This window comes from Bacillus rossius, chromosome 3, assembly GCF_032445375.1.
Source record: "Bacillus rossius redtenbacheri isolate Brsri chromosome 3, Brsri_v3, whole genome shotgun sequence".
Taxonomy (NCBI): Eukaryota; Metazoa; Arthropoda; class Insecta; order Phasmatodea; family Bacillidae; genus Bacillus; species Bacillus rossius.
Window position 1 is genome coordinate 65,053,819 of NC_086332.1, and position 20,722 is coordinate 65,074,540.

The window sequence follows — 20,722 nt, forward strand, 5'->3', positions numbered from 1 at the left end:
GAGACTGTTCCAGCCAGATAACACCTAAATACAATGAGATAAATACAGAAGTAACAAAATATATTGTTATTTCTGGAAATGCTTACTATTTTAAATGTTATTATTTCATAAAAATTCATAAAAAGATACTTAAAAGAAACTTTTGATACACTCAAATTAATAAATTCCTAGTATGCTACATGGAACCAAGCCGTAACCACAATATAACCGGAATAAATTATGGAAGTGGGCCAGTATTATGAATTTTGGAAAACATGTTATCAATATGTATTTTTATCATACACGTTTATTTTGTGTTTAATTTGTGCTTAATTTGTGGGAAAGCATAACATTTAAACTGTTTCAATTTGCGTTCCACAATCATTTATAAAACATATTGTTGATAATATTTAAATGATTGTAGATGCATTGAAATTAAATAATCATAACAAAGATGTATAGTTATTTTTGGAGACAACATTTTATGGCGGTATGCTTTAGCACCTCGCAGTCCTTTCAACAAACTGTTGGATTCTAAGTATTGCGCAATTGAAGATATATAAATTAGACAAGCGATAGAAGAAATCGGGAAAACGATTAGCATTCACACGAAATGAGCAAATAAAAAAGTATAAATTACAACCTACAAAAACAGCATAATTAATACTTTATTTTACATATTTCAATATTATCTGAAAATATAACTAACCTGTTGGTACCTATTATAAATGGCTACTTTTTTTTAAGATGACGAGTTACAATCACGTAAAAGTCAGTTATTTATATAATGGAAACATAGACAGCCCATCAATAATTATTTTTAAACCAATAGAAAATACTTGTAATATCACAATGTTGTACAAGAAAAGTAAATAATAAATATGATTATAATTAGATTACGAAAATACTATTTTTGAATTCATCTATTTTTTGAAGGAATTGCTATTTAAACATTTCGAAGTTTGACAATCCGTAGGGTAAGAAAGGACACAATCAAAATTTTTGAAAAGAAAGAATTTTGTGTTAATGTGAGAATATGCTGTCTTGCAGTCGGTTGTGCGAATACCAAGTAGATTAGAGAAATACAGAAATGGCGTCTAACACATCCGGCAGTATGCGAAGTGTTCACTCATCGTCTCCGTCTGACATCCGTTTAATGAAAACCAAACTCCATGGACTTGTAATTCTGATAACAATTGACTGGCAAAATCAACACTTGATTGCCAAAATTTCTATTGATGGACTGACAGTAATTTTTTGACTGTCTGATTGGCCACAGGTCACGTGATTGAAGGACAGATGGAGACGACCGACGGGCTATTATGATTAGTTGGTTAAAAACAGAGTGTCCACAAAATAATGAGCCAGTTTCAATGGTATATTATAACAGTTTACATCAAATTGAAGGCAAATTAACCTAGTTTTTCTTACAAATGTCCAACATCCAACCTGAAGTTCAATTATTCCCACACTTTGGTTAATAAATTTGGAGTAATGGAAGAAATAGCCTCTACAATTATGTCTCAACTCTGGCAAATCATTAGGTAGCGGCGGAACGTAGACCCGATCTTTTATAAAGCCCCAAAGGAAAGAAAAAAACAATCGCTTGGAGTTATGTCAGGTGAACGTGGAGGCCAGCGAAATAAAAGAGCACTGTCCTATCGGCCATTACGACCAATCCGACGGTCGGGGACCTCGGCGTTCAACCACTCATGTACGAAGAGGTTCTAATGGGGAGGGACTCCATACAGTTGCCAAGACTCGCGCAACGCTTGCGGTGGGACATTCTTTGATGGCCACGCTGCACTAGAGGCATTGGCGTCGCAACCGGGGGGGACAGGGGGGGGGGTACACGTCCCCCCCCCCAATAATAAAAGCCTTCAATTTCGTCCCCTCCAATAATATATTTAGTTTCGTAGTTATATCAAAAATATGATTTCTGTGATACAACCCATATGTTGCGCATGGTGCATTTAGTCCAATCGTGGTAACGTGAGCACTGAGTTTTCACAAATTTGTTCTCTGAAAATATTTTTTTTATAAAAAATAAATTATATATTGCAACCCACTATAATTAGAATATTTAGGAAAGAAAAATGCCCAAAAACCACCTTTATGCACCTTCAAACCCGAAATTTTCCCGGGGGAGGACCTCCGGACCCCCCGCTTTTTTTTCCCCCAGGGGACGGATATTCCTCAACAAGTAAATCAATTCCAGTCCCCCCCCCCCACCCCCAAAAATATATATCCTTGCGACGCCCATGCTAGGGGGACGAGGAGGAGGGGGCGGAGGGAACGCACCTTCGTCCTGCGCCCAGGACAGCAAGGAGGACACCGGCCGGCCGGCGTCGTCGCACTGGTTGAAGCGCGCCCCGGACACGCCCAGCGTTCCGTGGTTCGCCTTCACGCCGCTGAGCAGCGCCGTGGCGCAGGCCGCCGAGTCGCCCACCTGCGCGTCGCTGTTGTACGTCTGCAACCCGGGGGCGCGGCACCGGCCATTTCAGCGGAGACTTCACATTCACGTCTAGCTGTTACTGACTTAGCCTAGAGCAGGGGTGCAACAACAGGGGGGGGGGAAGGGTATTTTGCCCCCCCCCCCCCCTGAAACCTTGAAGTGGGGGGCAAACGGGGCAAAGAAAGTGCTGTGTAATCAATTTTTAGATGATAAAACTGCTTAAATAGCACCATTTTCCACCTTGAAATACAAATTTTCTCGGGGAAGAACCCCCGGACGCCCCGCTTCAATAGGGGGATCGATGAGTCTTTATAAAATTGTATATTGCCCCCCTTTTGGATATTCAGTTGTTGCGCCCCTGGCTAGATCAAGACTAGATCAAGACTGAGCTATTGAGTATTTAAGTATTTAATATAAAAAAAGGGTGCGTTAGAAGTTATACTTACTTAACATAATAAAAAAAACTAACTTTAATTTTGCATGCAAATAATTAATAGAAATAAAATAATAAAAGGAATGGAATTATGTTATAAATAGGGTTGGCCGTGTATAAAATCAATCAATATAAAAATTTAATTAATTACTCACTATTAAATATTAATGTAAACACACGCATAAAGTTTAATTATTTAATTTAGATAAATTGTAATAAATATTGAAAATCAATACATCTGCTGAATAAATTTGATACCTATATATTTTATTAATTTTAATTATTAAAAAATTAAATAGTAAAATAATTTTAAGCAAATAAATTATACATATGGGTACATAACGTCTCTTATATAAATATACATGAAAAAATTAATAAACTCAATAAATTGCTATCACTAATATACACAATAAATAATTGTTTTAAATTTCATCGATAGTAGGCTATTCAATATCAATCACTGATGTATAGGTTTTAAAAAACATATATACTATTTTTATTTGTATATAGCTTTTTTAATCCTATCAATTTTTGTTGCATGGCGCGCGCGCATTGTAAAAATGCACTCTTAACATTTTTTTTCATAACGCGCCTAAAGACGCTTATCTTAAAAAAAATACTTGAGGTCTTTTTATACATTGTATCATTTATTTATCTGTAGGGGGCACGTGTTACTGTCCCCTCCTCCCTTCAAAAGCCTTACCGAGGTCAGATGTTACACATCACTGGCGAGTACTGACAGACTAACATATAATTGAACGCAGGTTAGCCAACTGCCGGGTAACAACATGGCGACTGGCCGGCTCGTGTGGTCGATGAGGGTTTTCGTGCCGGCTGGCGGCAGGCCCCGGTAGCCTACAACTCACATAGTTTCGGTTCCCTACCACGTTCGTGCAACTTCGGATTTCTCTCAAAAATTGAAATTTAAAAAAAAAAAATCGAAGGGTTAGGTTAGGTTAGGTCAGTCACAACATGCTTGTTTTCATTGGAAACTTCTGATTTAGCGGCTGAAGTGGCGTTAATACCAAAACGCAAAACTTCGGAAATCTTCGGAAATTCTTGCAGGGAACCGAAACTACGTGAGTTGTAGGCTTCCCGGCAGGCCCCGCGACCTCGCCCAGGTGCGACGACATTGGAGGGCGAAAAACACCGCCAACTCCTGAACAAGCGCATGGCTGAACACCCGCGGCTTGGGGAAGACTTGGTTTGCGCTCGTTCGCCGGAGGAACTGTGCGTCTCTCATACCCCCCTCCCCGGGGCACGTCACAGGTGAAGACCATCATCACTCTCGCCTGGTTCACGGCCTTGCGAACCGATGGATATAGATATAATAGTTATTGCCATGCCTCTATGCATGCATGGAATTTTATATTCGAGGGCATCTTACCAGAAGGGCGTATCAACGAAAATGCAAGTTTACAGGGGAATATGCACATACGCCCATCTAGCATGACCTTATTTCCTTTTCTTATTATATGCCATAATGTAATAGTTCACCACCACCTAATCTAATCACATTGACCATGCGCCTTTCTACCACAACATTATTCACATTATTAGATACCCTTACGCCAATTATCTCGATATTGCAAAAAGGGTTGATACGCCCTTCTGGTATGATGCCCTCGAATTTTATATTTGTATGTTTTCCTACACGCACGTTTAATATATTTTTATTCTCTGTTTTACTTAGGTTTCGTAACTGTATTTAGAACTCTATTGTTATATTTATTCACTTATGTAAAGTCGTATTATCTAAATCACGTATAAATATATGTTTAAGTGCACCAGCATGCTCGTTGTTTACGTATGAACACAAATATTAAAAAAAAGAACCTTTCAAATTAATTAATTCTCAGGGCCTTGCTTTCAGACTGACGTTCGGATTCAAGGGTATATTTCCATGATGTATCGGAATTATAAGTTAATTATGTCTTTATAGCTTTTGGCCTATTGTATAAACGTTATATTTAATGAAGAACTAGGGAAAGTATTTTTTTAACGTCGCATTAAATTAGCTGATAAACTTATTATCAGCTTCTTTAATGTAATCAAAATAAAAATACACAATTTCTGTCAAAAATCAGTTTCATGGTAATTTTTTTTAAATAGATAGCTGACTGTGTGTAAAAAAATTTAAGCAGCTATCAGAAAATATATCGCTTTTATTGAGCTTGTTCACAGAAAAGAAAGTTACAAATAAAGTCAAATAAATTTTTTGTATTTACTTTCAATATTGTATTTTTTACAACTTACTTCCAAACCGTGCTAAATTTATTGCTAAAATTTACACGTGGGTTGTTGCACTTAATTTGTTTTTTATAATATTATAGATGAATAGGTACAAAAATGTTACATTTTTAGCATTGCTTGTTAAGTAGTCCGATGGCGTCACAACAAATACAGTTAAAGTTATATTTATGATAACTGCTGTCAATATTTGATTGTTGTGATTTCTTAGAAAAAATTACTAGAAAATTAAATAAACTTTTAATTATCCTTTAGTTTCAAGTATGAATTATCTTGAACATTTAGTGTGCTAACATTAATAACTTTTTCCTTCATAAAATTGGCAAAAATGTGTTTCAACCTTATATTAGCTAATTACTATCAAATACGTAACGTTGATACATAAAGCGGAAACAAATTTGCTATTCAATGAAAGATTGACATTTTTGAATTGCAACTATACACGAAAAAAACTATTTTTGTCTTATAGCGCTTTATAATTAAGATACCATTTATAAATAAATAAAAATTGGATTTCCCTAAATCACTGACATAATCTGAAGCGTCGCATTTACGTCCCCTAGATCGTTGGTTTGATCCCAATTCCCGTCACAAATCCGTTCAGTAACTCCGAGTCAGTTCCCGAACATTTCGGAAGTCAGTTTTATCGATTCTTTGCCAACTGTTTGGCACGGAACATTCCAAGTAATTCAAAGCGAACGTAGTCGTTTACATTAAGAACTAAAACTAATACAGAAACTTTCCTCAATATTCATAAGCCAAAAATCACTCACTAACTGATCACGAAATCTTTAAATCCAGAAGCTTATAAAGCTGAAATTTGGTGCATTGGTTCATTTTCTGTCGTAGAGGCACTAGGCAGGAATTTTTATAAACACTGCTTTTTAGTAGTCTAAACCTGGCCTTAGACTTAACAAATTTTATTTATGATTTCCATACTCAAAAGGCCTAGAGAGCTAAAATCCCAGACTCTAGATTCTCAATAAGGAATAATTTATTAAAACTAAATTCATTTATAATGTGATTTGATTTGCGTTACAAAAATACAGTAATAACGGATTTCCAGTTTTTTTTTGTAAACTGATAAATTAAAACTATAATAAATTAAGATATGAGATCACGTTAACAATCACTACTAATATTAAAAATTCGAAAGTGTGTTTGTCTCTTTGTCCTTCTTTCACGCAGCAACGGAGCAACGAATAGGCTTTTTTTTTTGGCGTATAGATATTTTATGGGCTGAAGAGTAACATAGACTACATATAATTATTAAATTTTTAAAAGAGAGAAAAAGGGTGAATTAACTTTTATGATAACAAAATCATAGGAGGTAGGTCATAGACACACAAACAATGAGTTTGTGTCTCTTCCCTATGTCCGCCACACGGTCTTGTAGTAAGATCTGGCAACTTCCTATCCTTCTCCTTAGCGAAACCCATCCGCTAGTGGAGCTCGCGGCTGCTAGCGAACTAAAGGTGCTAATAACAGTTTAGTTTAGAATTTTGACAATAGATGGCATTGCCAGGAATTTGTAACGCGCTATCGTTTGGTGCGTCCGTCACATCTTGCAGAGGGGTTACCTGCCCTCCCACAAAATGAAGCTGAATATTGGCGTCCCGGTTTCCTGATGCGTAACCTTGATGCACTGAGATTGTACAATTAATGGGACTTTAGAATCAAAATTTCCCGTTTTTCAAGACTTGAAACTCGGTGGTGATGTTCCTTATATTATCACGTCTTTATCCCGGGAAACGGCGGGAACTTCAGCTAGTAAGAACATATTTCTAACGAAAATGTGTTTTCAGGCCTAGTTAAAAAATGTAAATATGAAACCCTAAACCCACTTACTCACAAAATCTTTTCCGTATCACAAAATAAAAAATATATACTTTTAACATAGTTACATATGTCAAACGTAGGTCATATAGGTGAGCCCTTATAAAGGATATTTCGTGCCTTGAGTAATACGAGCGTGCATGTAGAGTCCCGTAGTAAATCACGGGTACATCTGGTAGAACAGTCCTACGCACAGGTTAAAGAAGAAAATAATCCAAGTGTAAGAGGAGGAAAATTAGTATTTATCTCACTCTTATCTTAACCTTACTGGAATGTTATCATATGATTATAATTCATTGGTATGAAAACAAAACACGTGATAAAATAATATCTCCTGATGAAAACAGTTGAATATTCTTGAAAGCCACACAAATGATAAATAATTCTTATCTCTTTTAACGATGGGTCAGATAAATATATATGCTGCATTTGGTGTCCATATGTACTAGGATCAACTAGCCTAAGTACCAACTTTGATCAATTTCTGTGTTTAAATCTAGGGCGTGGCGCGGATGTGCGTAGTAGTTTTAATAATTGTAAGACTGCATTAAGTTCATGCTGTATGCCGATCCTTGATTAGCCTACTGGTTTGAAGGCGAGGCATCGCAACCTTTAAAACACCGAAATCGCATTACAGATGACACGGGTTTGAATTCCGGTCCAAACATGCTCATTTGGTTTCATTTTGTTAAGTTGTCTAAAGTGTGTTCTTTGGTTATCATTTATCGCTCAGGAAAGTAACGGAAATAATATATTGCGATAGTATTGTAACAGTTGTAATTTAAATGATGGAGGAATAAAAATCCTAAAACATTTTGAGGAAAGAAGGTTACATTTTCTCCCAAATTATTTTTTTTTGGCAACTGGATTCCAAAAGAATCTATAAAAGCTCGCGCTACGGCCGCAGCATCTGCCAGTGGTTAAGTCGTCGTTTCCAAACATCAACACAAGTTGTGTTGTATTTATTGTTCTGTGGCCGTTATGGGACACCGTAATTCAACTATCCTTGTTTCTCCCGTGACTCAGCACATGATGGAAATAATATACCAACAGAATTTGTAGGTTACACAAAGATTACCACGATCAATCAAGACAATGCTGGCATGGTTTCTTGCAACGCAACCCTTACTTCTTTCGTCTGAAATAATGACCTAGTTGTGGACGATACGTCAAGCCAAAGTAACACTAAAAAAATAATATACCGATGGCGCTAGAAAGCCCAATAAAATAAAAAGTTGTCTAATGCATGATGTTCAGGTTAAGTCTTCAGGTTAAGTCCTGCTGACAAAACATTGAATTTAAGCGGAAAACCGCCAGAAGGCGTCTGATTCGTTGTTTAGTGTAGTAGCCTGAGGTTTTAGCCCTCTTAACCCAAAATTTCTTCAGACGATTTAAAATTTTTTTAAAAGCTAATATCAATATTAAGTTAAAATGAAAATATTTAATAACTTAGCTTAAAGTACCTATGCAATTCAATAATTTTTTTAGATTTGTATTCTATTGTTTTCAACAATATTATCGGTTCTATTGTTTTGATCGGTGTTATCGATTACACCAATAAATATTATTAGTTTCATTGATATTTATAAGTTTTATTGCATCTATATGATTTTTGATATCGATGTACGGGTTTGATAATGGCTTAATTTTCTTTTTTCTTCTAGATCTAATCCCTGGTGTGGGCATATTAAATAGTTATGTATCTTAATATTATTATTTCTCTTACCCATGCTGCCAACTAATGCTTATTAATGATAATGCTGGATGTCTACAAGAACAATTGGAGCTACGAAGTGTCGTATTATATTCTTGTATTGTAAATAATTCTATAAATAATTATTAGCTAACTATACCTATAAGCACACGCTGGAATCAGTGGCGGATCCAGGATTTTGGTTTGGGAGGGGCTTGACCCAGCTGAGGCTAGGCTTCATCAAGGCAAACACTAAAACAATAGTGGACCCAGATGCTTTTGGAGGGGGCTTGAGCCCCTTAGCCCCCCCCCCCCCCTTCTGGATCCGCCACTGCGCTGGATTACAAAACACTATTATAAGCGTGTTAAAATATCATAAAATTTTATATATATAAGATATGCATCCTCCATTCTTCTGTTAAAGATTTATATGTCCGACTACATCTCTCCTTAGTTTCGACTTGGTGTGTAAGTATGTTACGGTGGTGACAGGAGGCTGCGGCGAGGGCGGCATGTTCGGCAGCATGGAGGATCTGCCCGAGCTGGAGCTCTCCCGGGGGTCGTCGGCGCCTACCCTCGTCCACCTGCTGGCGCCGCTGTCCGCCGCCGACGACCCGTACGGCGAGGTCTCCGCGCGCAGCGGCGCCGCGTCGCCCGAGCTCTGCCTGCCCTTCCCCGAGGACTCCCTGCGGCCGCTGGCGAGTGAGTCGCTACCCCGGGGGGTCCCGGGGCCGATTTCCCCTTCAGCTCTCGGCACACGGCATTCAGTAGGAGCGATTTCGTGAATGGAACGGAAGAGTATAACCACGGTGCTGCCATCTGTGGCTGATGCTGCGAACCGGTGTTCACAAAGCCAAATAATAACTTTGTAACGTTAGCTGTTTAATGAATTTGAACAACATAGGCAGTGTTTAAATAAAATTCCTTGTCGAAAATCAAGTTCAAAGCCGGAGTTGAGTTTTTTTTAAATTAATTTTTTTTTCCGCTTTTATCAGCGCCGTTTCATTATAATGTTTAAAATTTCGTTCAGCAAATGGAATGATTCGATAGTCGATGCTAACGGTAATGCTCCGGTAACGAATTCTAGCGGAAGGTGCGGAAGCTACGTGTGATTCGCGTCGATAAATGTAGGTGAAAACAAAATTTGTGTAAATGTTTATCACACTCGGCATTATTTTTAAATATTATACGTTGAATTTCGTGTCCGGGTTCCGTATTATAAATGTATTTGCTACATAAAAACACATGCATATGCTTTTTACCCAGTTTAGATGTTACGCATCTCTGGGTCAGACTCTGGCAAGATTCGCTCAACATATAATTTTTTTCCTTGTCCTGGTATTTGACACGTTTCGAACAAGAGGCGAACGGCGTGGGTTCTGTCCCAACACCCCGGTATGACTTACATACCGAGCACCGAGTTGGTGACGAATGTTCCGGAGCCCGCTTGTAATCTTGGGTGTCCGGTCACCGTCTCGCTGGCATACACACAGTGCAATGCTTTCTTCGGCTGGTGTTCACAACCTGCTTTTGGCAGTTCGATCATTCTTCCTAGTGTTTTCCAAGTGAGATATCCATCGTTGGCGCTATCCGACTATTTTATCACTACAGTTGAATATGTCACGTGTCTATGTTATTCTTTACACTTTACATTTAAAATGGTTAGAATTTTTTTTCATTAGTTTGCGGTTTTATACTTAACAATAATAAAAAAATGGAATTGTCCGTAACCCTTATAGTCAATTCGTGCACTGAATAGGACAAAAATACCTCAATGATATAGGGAGCATAGGCGTGCGCACGGTAGGTGCCACAGGTGCCTTGGCACCACCATTAGGGTTAACGTTATTTTGTTTTTTTACAAGCATAAATAATAGATACTTACAAAAAACCGTATTATTTCCAAAAACTATGTTTTTCAATCGTGTCGAGTTACAGATATGTGCTCATAACACTATCAGTATATCAATTATCAATCGAATCAACTATACACACGGAAACAAGCCAGGTGCAATTACTTGTGTTGTATACGCGGGCCGCGGCTACGAAACTTCTGAAATGTAAACACTTCATAGTTCTCCTCGAATTACATAGAATGCGCGCTCGGTGTCCACTGTTCACTCCACTCGGCAGACGCGCGGAATAATATTCGCCATCCGCCAGGGTTTATTTAAAAAAAAAGAGAGAGTTTAGATAGTTAAAAGGATAGGCTTACTCGATGACTTATATGCAGTCGCCGACAAAACTTTTTTGTTGTATTCCAAAAGTTGAAACTTTTGCTCACTCTTATTTGTGTATTTTTATTATTTTAATATTTTACATATTTTAGGTATGTTACAAAAACTCCCTTCATTTGTTGATTTTAAAACTTAACATTTGAGAATGTTTTATCTATTATTTATTTGGCGTCTTCAGAAAACATATATATAAGTATAGTTTTTCAAAGCCACCAGCATTAATTCCTGCAAACAATTTGTGCAATTTACTTTATGCTTCAACAAAGATTAAAACAGTAAATAGTTTAGTAGTTTTCCTGGTGATTATAACGTTCAAAGCCATAATTTGTCATAAAAAATGTTAAAATTTTTACATCTGTGTATTTAATGTTTTTGTTTGGAAACACCTTAAATAGCACCATTTTGCGCTTTCAAATCCAAATATTTCCGGGGGAGGACCCCCGGACCCCCCGCTTTAGGCTCGGGGTCCGTGAATGACAGGGCTGTTGTGTAATCTGGCACCACCAATACTGAAGTCCTGCGCACGCCTATGATAGGGAGTTTATGAAACACTGACTTTGTGAGTCATGGTGTACATTCTAGTCAATGTCATACACTATGACTATAAAAGAATACATATATTGCTATAATTTTAAATGCAATACTGCAGTAATTAAACTTTTAAATGCAATTATAGCTTATAAATATTACAACAAACGCTACCCAAAAATAAGTGTGGTTAAAAAAAAAATTTATATTGCATCTTATGAATTGACAAAGTGTGGCTGAAATGGTAAAAAATATGAGACCATGTTAATGAATGAATTCATTTGAAGTCTAGAAATGTAGTAAAAAAAAAACACATTTTGCTTATATGTTTATCACGCTGAACCTGATATTAAAGATTACTTCGTTAAATTTGATTTACCAAGTTTTGTACTACAAATTTATTTGCAAAATGAGAACTAATGAATTTGCTCGTCACCGAGGTGAGGTGTTACAGATCACTGGCGGGTAGTGAAAGACTCACTCATATTTTTTGTTTCAAATTCCTTGTATCGAAAAATAAAAGAAGTACTCTTAGAAAATATAAAAAGAAATTGTGTTTTACTGTCAGGGGAAAAAGTATGGGTGTTTATTTGTTTGAACGCGGGGTGGTTGGAACATGGTTGTTTGTTTGTACACGGGGTGGTTGGAACGTGGTTGTTTGTTTGTACGTGGGGTGGTTGCAACGTGGTTGTTTGTTTGTACGCGGGGTGGTTGCAACGTGGTTGTTTGTTTGTACGCGGGGAGGTTGCAACGTAATTGTTTGTTTGTACGCGGGGTGGTTGCAAGGTGGTTTATTGTATGTACGCGGGGTGATTGCAACGTGGTTGTTTGTTTGTACGCGGGGTGGTTGCAACATGGTTGTTTGATTGTACGCGGGGTGGTTGCAACGTGGTTGTTTGTTTGTACGCGGGGTGGTTGCAACATGGTTGTTTGATTGTACGCGGGGTGGTTGGAACGTGGTTGTTTGTTTGTACGCGGGGTGGTTGGAACGTGGTTGATTGTTTGTAAGTGGGGTGGTTGGAACGCGGTTGTTTGTTTGTACGCGGGGAGGTTGCAACGTAATTGTTTGTTTGTACGCGGGGAGGTTGCAACGTAATTGTTTGTTTGTACGCGGGGTGGTTGCAAGGTGGTTTATTGTATGTACGCGGGGTGGTTGCAACGTGGTTGTTTGTTTGTACGTGGGGTGGTTGCAACGTGGTTGTTTGTTTGTACGCGGGGTGGTTGCAACGTGGTTGTTTGTTTGTACGCGGGGTGGTTGGAACGTGGTTGTTTGTTTGTACGTGGGGTGGTTGCAACGTGGTTGTTTGATTGTACGCGGGGTGGTTGGAACGTGGTTGTTTGTTTGTACGCGGGGTGGTTGGAACGTGGTTGATTGTTTGTAAGTGGGGTGGTTGGAACGCGGTTGTTTGTTTGTACACGAGGTGGTTGGAACGTGGTTGTTTGTTTGTACGCGGGGTGGTTGCAACGTGGTTGTTTGTTTGTACGCGTTGTGGTTGGAACGTGGTTGATTGTTTGTACGCGGGGTGGTTGCAACGTGGTGGTTTGTTTGTAGGCGGGGTGGTTGCAACGTGGTTGTTTGTTTGTACGCGGGGAGGTTGCAACGTAATTGTTTGTTTGTACGCGGGGTGGTTGCAAGGTGGTTTATTGTATGTACGCGGGGTGGTTGCAACGTGGTTGTTTGTTTGTACGCGGGGTGGTTGCAACATGGTTGTTTGATTGTACGCGGGGTGGTTGGAACGTGGTTGTTTGTTTGTACACGGGGTGGTTGGAACGTGGTTGTTTGTTTGTACGCGGGGAGGTTGCAACGTAATTGTTTGTTTGTACGCGGGGTGGTTGCAAGGTGGTTTATTGTATGTACGCGGGGTGGTTGCAACGTGGTTGTTTGTTTGTACGCGGGGTGGTTGCAACATGGTTGTTTGATTGTACGCGGGGTGGTTGGAACGTGGTTGTTTGTTTGTACGCGGGGTGGTTGGAACGTGGTTGATTGTTTGTAAGTGGGGTGGTTGGAACGCGGTTGTTTGTTTGTACACGAGGTGGTTGGAACGTGGTTGTTTGTTTGTACGCGGGGTGGTTGCAACGTGGTTGTTTGTTTGTACGCGTTGTGGTTGGAACGTGGTTGATTGTTTGTACGCGGGGTGGTTGCAACGTGGTGGTTTGTTTGTAGGCGGGGTGGTTGCAACGTGGTTGTTTGTTTGTACGCGGGGTAGTTGCAACGTGGTTGTTTGTTTGTACGCAGGGTGGTTGGAACGTGGTTGTTCGTTTTTACGCAAGGTGGTTGGAACGTGGTTGTTTGTTTGTACGCGGGGTGGTTGATACGTGGTTGTTTGTTTGTACGCGGGGTGGTTGGAACGTGGTTGTTTGTTTGTAAGCGGGGTGGTTGGAACGTGATTGTTTGTTTGTACGCGGGGTGGTTGGAACGTGGTTGTTTGTTTGTACGCGGGGTGGTTGGAACGTGGTTGTTTGTTTGTACGCGGGGTGGTTGCAAGGTGGTTTATTGTATGTACGCGGGGTGGTTGCAACGTGGTTGTTTGTTTGTACGCGGGGTGGTTGCAACATGGTTGTTTGATTGTACGCGGGGTGGTTGGAACGTGGTTGTTTGTTTGTACGCGGGGTGGTTGGAACGTGGTTGATTGTTTGTAAGTGGGGTGGTTGCAACGTGGTTATTTGTTTGTACGCGGGGAGGTTGCAACGTAATTGTTTGTTTGTACGCTGGGTGGTTGCAAGGTGGTTTATTGTATGTACGCGGGGTGGTTGCAACGTGGTTGTTTGTTTGTACGCGGGGTGGTTGCAACATGGTTGTTTGATTGTACGCGGGGTGGTTGGAACGTGGTTGTTTGTTTGTACGCGGGGTGGTTGGAACGTGGTTGATTGTTTGTAAGTGGGGTGGTTGGAACGCGGTTGTTTGTTTGTACACGAGGTGGTTGGAACGTGGTTGTTTGTTTGTACGCGGGGTGGTTGCAACGTGGTTGTTTGTTTGTACGCGTTGTGGTTGGAACGTGGTTGATTGTTTGTACGCGGGGTGGTTGCAACGTGGTGGTTTGTTTGTAGGCGGGGTGGTTGCAACGTGGTTGTTTGTTTGTACGCGGGGTAGTTGCAACGTGGTTGTTTGTTTGTACGCAGGGTGGTTGGAACGTGGTTGTTCGTTTTTACGCAAGGTGGTTGGAACGTGGTTGTTTGTTTGTACGCGGGGTGGTTGATACGTGGTTGTTTGTTTGTACGCGGGGTGGTTGGAACGTGGTTGTTTGTTTGTAAGCGGGGTGGTTGGAACGTGATTGTTTGTTTGTACGCGGGGTGGTTGGAACGTGGTTGTTTGTTTGTACGCTGGATGGTTGGAACGTGGTTGTTCGTTTTTACGCGGGGTGGTTGGAACGTGGTTGTTTGTTTGTACGCGGGGTGGTTGCAACGTTGTTGTTTGTTTGTACGCGTTGTAGTTGGAACGTGGTTGTTAGTTTGTACGCGTGGTGGTTGCAACGTGGTTGTTTGTTTGTAGGTGGGGTGGTTGCAACGTAGTTGTATGTATGTACGCGGAGTGGTTGCAACGTGGTTGTTAGTTTGTACGCGGGGAGGTTGCAACGTGGTTGTTTGTTTGTACGCGGGGTGGTTGCAACGTGGTTTTTAGTTTGTACGCGTGGTGGTTGCAACGTGGTTGTTTGTTTGTAGGTGGGGTGGTTGCAACGTAGTTGTTTGTTTGTACGCGGAGTGGTTGCAACGTGGTTGGTTGTTTGTTTGTACGCGGGGTGGTTGGAACGCAGTTGTTTGTTTGTACACGAAGTGGTTGGAACGTGGTTGTTTGTTTGTACGCGGGGTGGTTGCAACGTGGTGGTTTGTTTGTACACAGGGTGGTTGGAACTTGGTTGTTCGTTTTTACGCAAGGTGGTTGGAACGTGGTTGTTTGTTTGTACGCGGGGTGGTTGATACGTGGTTGTTTGTTTGTACGCGGGGTGGTTGGAACGTGGTTGTTTGTTTGTACGCGGGGTGGTTGGAACGTGATTGTTTGTTTGTACGCGGGGTGGTTGGAACGTGGTTGTTTGTTTGTACGCAGGGTGGTTGGAACGTGGTTGTTTGTTTGTACGCGGGGTGGTTGCAACGTGATTGTTTGTTTGTACGCGGGGTGGTTGCAACGTGGTTGTTTGTACGCGGGGTGGTTGCAACGTGGTTGTTTGTTGGTACGCGGGGTGTTTGGAACGTGGTTGTTTGTTTGTGCGCGCGGCAGGCTCGTCGAAGGAGGACCCGGCGCGCCGCTTCGTGCCGCAGTTCTCCGCCGAGCACGACCGGGCCCTGGGGCAGACGAGGGCCGTGCGGCCTCCCTTCGACCTGCGGCGAGAGCTGCAGAGGGCCGGCCAACTGCAGGAGTCCCGGTGAGGCGCGCTCAACCGACACCGACTGTCTGCTCGCCTCTGCGTGCTGCTCCGGCACACTGCACTCATTCTTATTTATTGTAAACGGAACAGAGAAATCATGTAAAATTACAGATATTTGCAAAAAAAAATTTTACATTTACATGAAAACAACTGTATCACCACAAAATTTATGATCACAGTTATGCTGGATTCGGATTTTTACCCGTGAATTTATGCTTTGTGTTGTCCCGGTGCATCTAATATTTAAAGTTAATTATTGTAAACCGTCCCCCTGAATAGCTTTCCGGTGTTAACTGCACCCATAATAAGTATGATACAACGCAATGAAGTCACATTGTTGAATATTCGATTACCATTTACATGGTTTAAAAAAAATATATATATATATACACTTATGCGCCAATTTACTCAATAAACACTTTCAGTATCATTTCGAAAAAGAGTATTCCGTAATAACCATAGCCATGTGTTTTTCCTCATTACAATATCTTTCTTGTAGTATTACAAAGGTATTCTTGGCAACGGGTATTGTATGTATGACGTTTAGTTAGTACGCAGTTTAGTAAGTAGGATAGATAGAGATACAAACCTTCACACTCTCGCACTGTGTTCATGATTGGCCAGCAGTTGTTTGGACACGCCCGTCTACGACCGTGAGATAATGATGCCTAGCTAGGAGAGAAGTAAGCGAATCAGGTAGTGCCAAATAACAAAGATAAAAATGTTCTCGCTAAGAAATCAACCAATGGGAAAGTAAACATTGGTCGAGCACACCTATAACTTTGAATTCTATCCTGAGGCCAGAAGAATCCGCGAAATTTCCTGGTCTCTAAGGAAAGGTAAGTAGGATTACATTTTGTAATCAACCATAAAATTATAAATTGTATGGTCACTGCTGAAAGACACGTAGAGGCGTGTTACAGACGTGAAAATTGCTCGCCAGTTCTGTGCCTGGTGCGTAGAGGTCGAAAGACGTCTGATGCGCAAGCCATATTGTAAGAGTTTTAAATATTTTTATATATTTCAATATGAGATAGTAATAATTTTATTTTTAGATATTATTTTTAATAAAATTTAGGTAAAGCAAGGTAAACGTGAAAGAAAATCTGCTTGCTTCGTGGTTTTAAACGGTTTCATTTGTTGAACTTTCGCACATTGAGACAAAAAACACTTTTTATTCTAATAATTGGGCGTTTTACATATTTTAAATTATAAATATGAAATATTCCCAGAAATAAGTCTGTTCTTTACGGTTTTACTTTTTTCTAGCAGTAGGTTTAGTAACGTCTTGCGAGCCAGTATCGCCCTTAGTGCCCCCGCGCTTTGATGTCACATTTATTAACTACGCTAGCAACACAACAACGCAACAAGCATCCGAATTAGTATTTTTTGGCCCACCCAATATATATCAGCTTTCATAATATAAAACGAATATCGCTATTTTTTTTTTGTGAGAGTAATGCTTAAGCTATTATCAGTCAAAATAAAGTAAACATATTTTGCGGCCTCATATTCTGTGGTGTGGCATACGACAAATTTTGCATCTCCAGGTAATTCATATAGAACATGTTTTTTTTATTACCAATACATTATTGTTTCAATTAGTCGTCGAGTAGTTAAATTAACATTATAAACTCAACACTTTGAAACCACCCGTCCGAGGGTTTTCTGCTGGTAGTTACGGGCAAACCCAACAGATAGCGTTGCATGGTTTCAGTTTCCCCTGTAAGAGTCGCGCTCCTGTATCCGTGTTGCCACCTGGGTGGTCTGTGAAGGCCTTTTCACAATACCGCGATGCGACGCGATCTGGTGACGCGATGTAGCGAAGGCAGCGACGTAAATATATGTCGCCAGCTAGTGCACTTCACAATAGCGCGACGCGATCGCCATGCAGCTGGCGAAAAAAACTCTGCTGGGGATATTTTACAACATGGTTGTAAACAAAAGTTTTTGGCGGTAATATTCAGATTGTTGTTATTATGTTTGTACACTGACTGACTGGTAGAAGCATTTAATTCTGGATAGGAATCGCGAAGCCCATAATATATTTCTAGCCAAGCATTATTTTTCTCCGTCTGATTACAATATTTGTTACTAGAAACATCGTACAAACACGGCTTTTTCTGAACTTCATCAATCAGACGCTCTTCAAAACTCATTTCAATTGAACAAAATCCACGTGTTGTTTACTAACATTACTTAGATGCATCAACAAATAGTTTCTTACCTCTTGTTTTCAGTTCTTCTTCTTCTTCTTCTTTACCACAATCTTGTTTCCTGAACGGCTGTTATTTCTGACGTTCATCAGCGACATCGCCGAAGCGCCGAACCAGCCTCGTCACCAAGTGAAGCTGTCGCGCATCGCGGGCGATGTGGTTGTGATCGGCTGGGTTTGGTAAGACGTGTCACGTCGCGTCGCGTCGCGTCGCGGTATTGTGGGAAAGGGCTTGAAGGACTGCGGGCTTCTCGCTCTGCTGCGAGAGGTACGCGGACCCGGGTGTGTTCCAGCGCGCGCGCCGGGTTGCCGGGCCTGCTGGAGTCCGCGCGCCAGCTGCGGGAGGACTTCGCGGCGAGGCTGGCGGCCGCCGCGCCCTCCACAGCCCCGGACGACGACGGCGACGACGACTCTCCCGCCGCGCAGTCGCCCGCCGAGGACTGCATGTCGGGCCTGTGGCGCGTGCTGTCCGCCTACGACGACTTCCGCGCGACGCCCCCCGGGTACTGGTCACGTCGTCTGCACGGTATCCATCCCTTACCCATGGCCCGTAGATCCCCACTCCCGAGGTCGGCATTGCGGGGTGGGTGGGAAGGTACGTAATGTATAGAGACCCGTGAATTTGACGGATTCGTTTTTCGTGTTATGCTAAAATTCAAATAATTATACCTCAGTGCTGCTTCTGTCGTTGGTTCTCTGTTGATCTGGAGGACTGAGGGCCAATTAGAGACCCTCGCTCGTAGAAGTGTCGAATCACAGGCCACCCAGTCGAGACGACTCACAAGTCAACAGCCAATGAACAGTTGGCATTTATTTGCCCGAGTGTGTAGAGGATATTGGAGTCTATCCTGGAGGTCATTGAATCCGCGAAATTCACGGGTCTCTAAGTATTATTTGATATCTTATTTTTTTGATCCTCGAGACCTATTTTCGGTATTGGAGGTGGTAGCCGTGTGGAAGCTGTGTGGAAGCTGTGACGGAGGTCGGAACGCCGACGCGTGGTCGCAGGTACGACGCGCTGCTCTTGGACGGCCCTCACTGGCTGGACGGCGACCCGGTGCCGTGGCGCGCCCTGGAGCAGTCCCGCGCCAAGTGCCTCGCCTGGCTGGACGGCGACTGAGCAGCCCGCAGCGCGGCTGTCGAGTTCCCCGCGCCAGGACGCCAGGACGTTCATGAATCTCTAACTTGATGTAAGTTTTTGGACATGCGCCATTGCTAAGAACTTTTTCCGTTGAAGAAAAACTAAAAAAAAAACAAAAAAAACAAAGAAATAAAAATACCCAAAAAAGACAAAAAAAAAACAAAATTAAGCAACAAGGATATAAACACCAATGGCGTATGTCCAAAAACTTACATCAAGTCATGCACTGCCATTGCACAAATCTTTCAAAGATAACACGAATCTCTACTTGAGAACCATCAGGAGACAGCGTGCCGTCACGTAGTTGACAGCACCTTTTTTTTTTAAACCTCGCCATCGCAATATTTTCCCGCCTAAATCAGTACGAAAAATGGTGTGCTTGATAACCTCAGATGATGGTAAGTACCTAAGCATCGTTAAAAAAACAGTAACTTTCATTAAAAAAAAAAAAAGTCATTAGAAACGTTTCCACAATACTACACTTCAGCCAATGTTTTGGGCTGTAACCGAATACGGCGCAACAATTAACTGAAGACACACTTGACATGTAATCACATTCAAGACGTGGTTTCCCTCATGCTTATAAATAAAAATAGTCGCAATAAATCACAAACCTTACGACTAGAAATTCTAAAAACAGTTGAAAAAAAAATATTTCTTTCTCCGGGCTACGTTTTCTGATAGCTGCCACCCCTAGTGCGAGGAGCGAATATATATGTTTAATGTTTATCTAACTGAACTTTATGGGAGTTTGCACTACCAGTACCTATCTGCGCCAGGCCAATTTCAAGCTATGTCATTCTAGAAATTCTAAGAAAATGTTGGACGCCTTAAAAACATTTTAGCTGCATGGATTATGTGACAATATTTCTTCCTTTTTTTAAATATTGAACAAAATATACAATTTTGTGTACATTATTTCAGAATGTTCAGTTTGTAGAATACTCGGAAAGTTTCCAGAACTGTCAAAAACATAAAGGCGTGGCGATAAAGCTCAGTACGGTGCACTCTGAGTCAAGCGGAATTTAACTGGAAGACTGTGATTTTTACCGCTTGTTAAATCGATGGTTTTCTTTGTGTGCATCAAGACGTTTTATCATAGTTTTTTCATAGTTCATATTCATTTTCAAGAATGAATGTGAAAAGTAGCAGGAGAACAGAAAATAAGAAACATCTTTATGTTTCTGCATTAAGAAAGAAAAAATAAAGCTACTAATCTCAAAGCTTACTAGAGTAAAAAGTCAGTTTGTTTAGTAATATGTCATACAAAATACAAATGACGTTCATTAGCCTGCATAGTCGTCAATTACTTTGTTACCACTTCCCTCCAGCCCCCTCTCCTACATAATGTTGAATCGCATATTGAAAAAATTATTTAAAACATGTAGGCTGAAAAGTAATTTTACATACAAGGATTAGAGTTTCGTAAGGTTGTTAATTTCCATTAAGTCCACGCAGATGAAATTTGAATGATATGTAATGCATTTATTACTTATTAGTTCAAACGGGCTAAGCTCCCTCTTGAAAAATAATATAATTAACATAACAAATACAATACAACAAAAAATTAAATATTTTCAACTCTAAAGGAAAA

At 40.7% G+C, this 20,722-nt stretch overlaps 1 protein-coding gene across 1 annotated transcript in view; it reads right to left on the minus strand.

The window, feature by feature from the left end:
- LOC134531306 (alkaline phosphatase-like) overlaps nt 1-20,722 on the minus strand; it is a 98,709-nt gene that overhangs the window by 24,580 nt on the left and 53,407 nt on the right. The window contains exon 3 of the mRNA XM_063367000.1: nt 2,281-2,449. Coding sequence (XP_063223070.1) covers nt 2,281-2,449 — 169 coding nt within the window. The remainder of the gene's footprint in view (nt 1-2,280; nt 2,450-20,722) is intronic.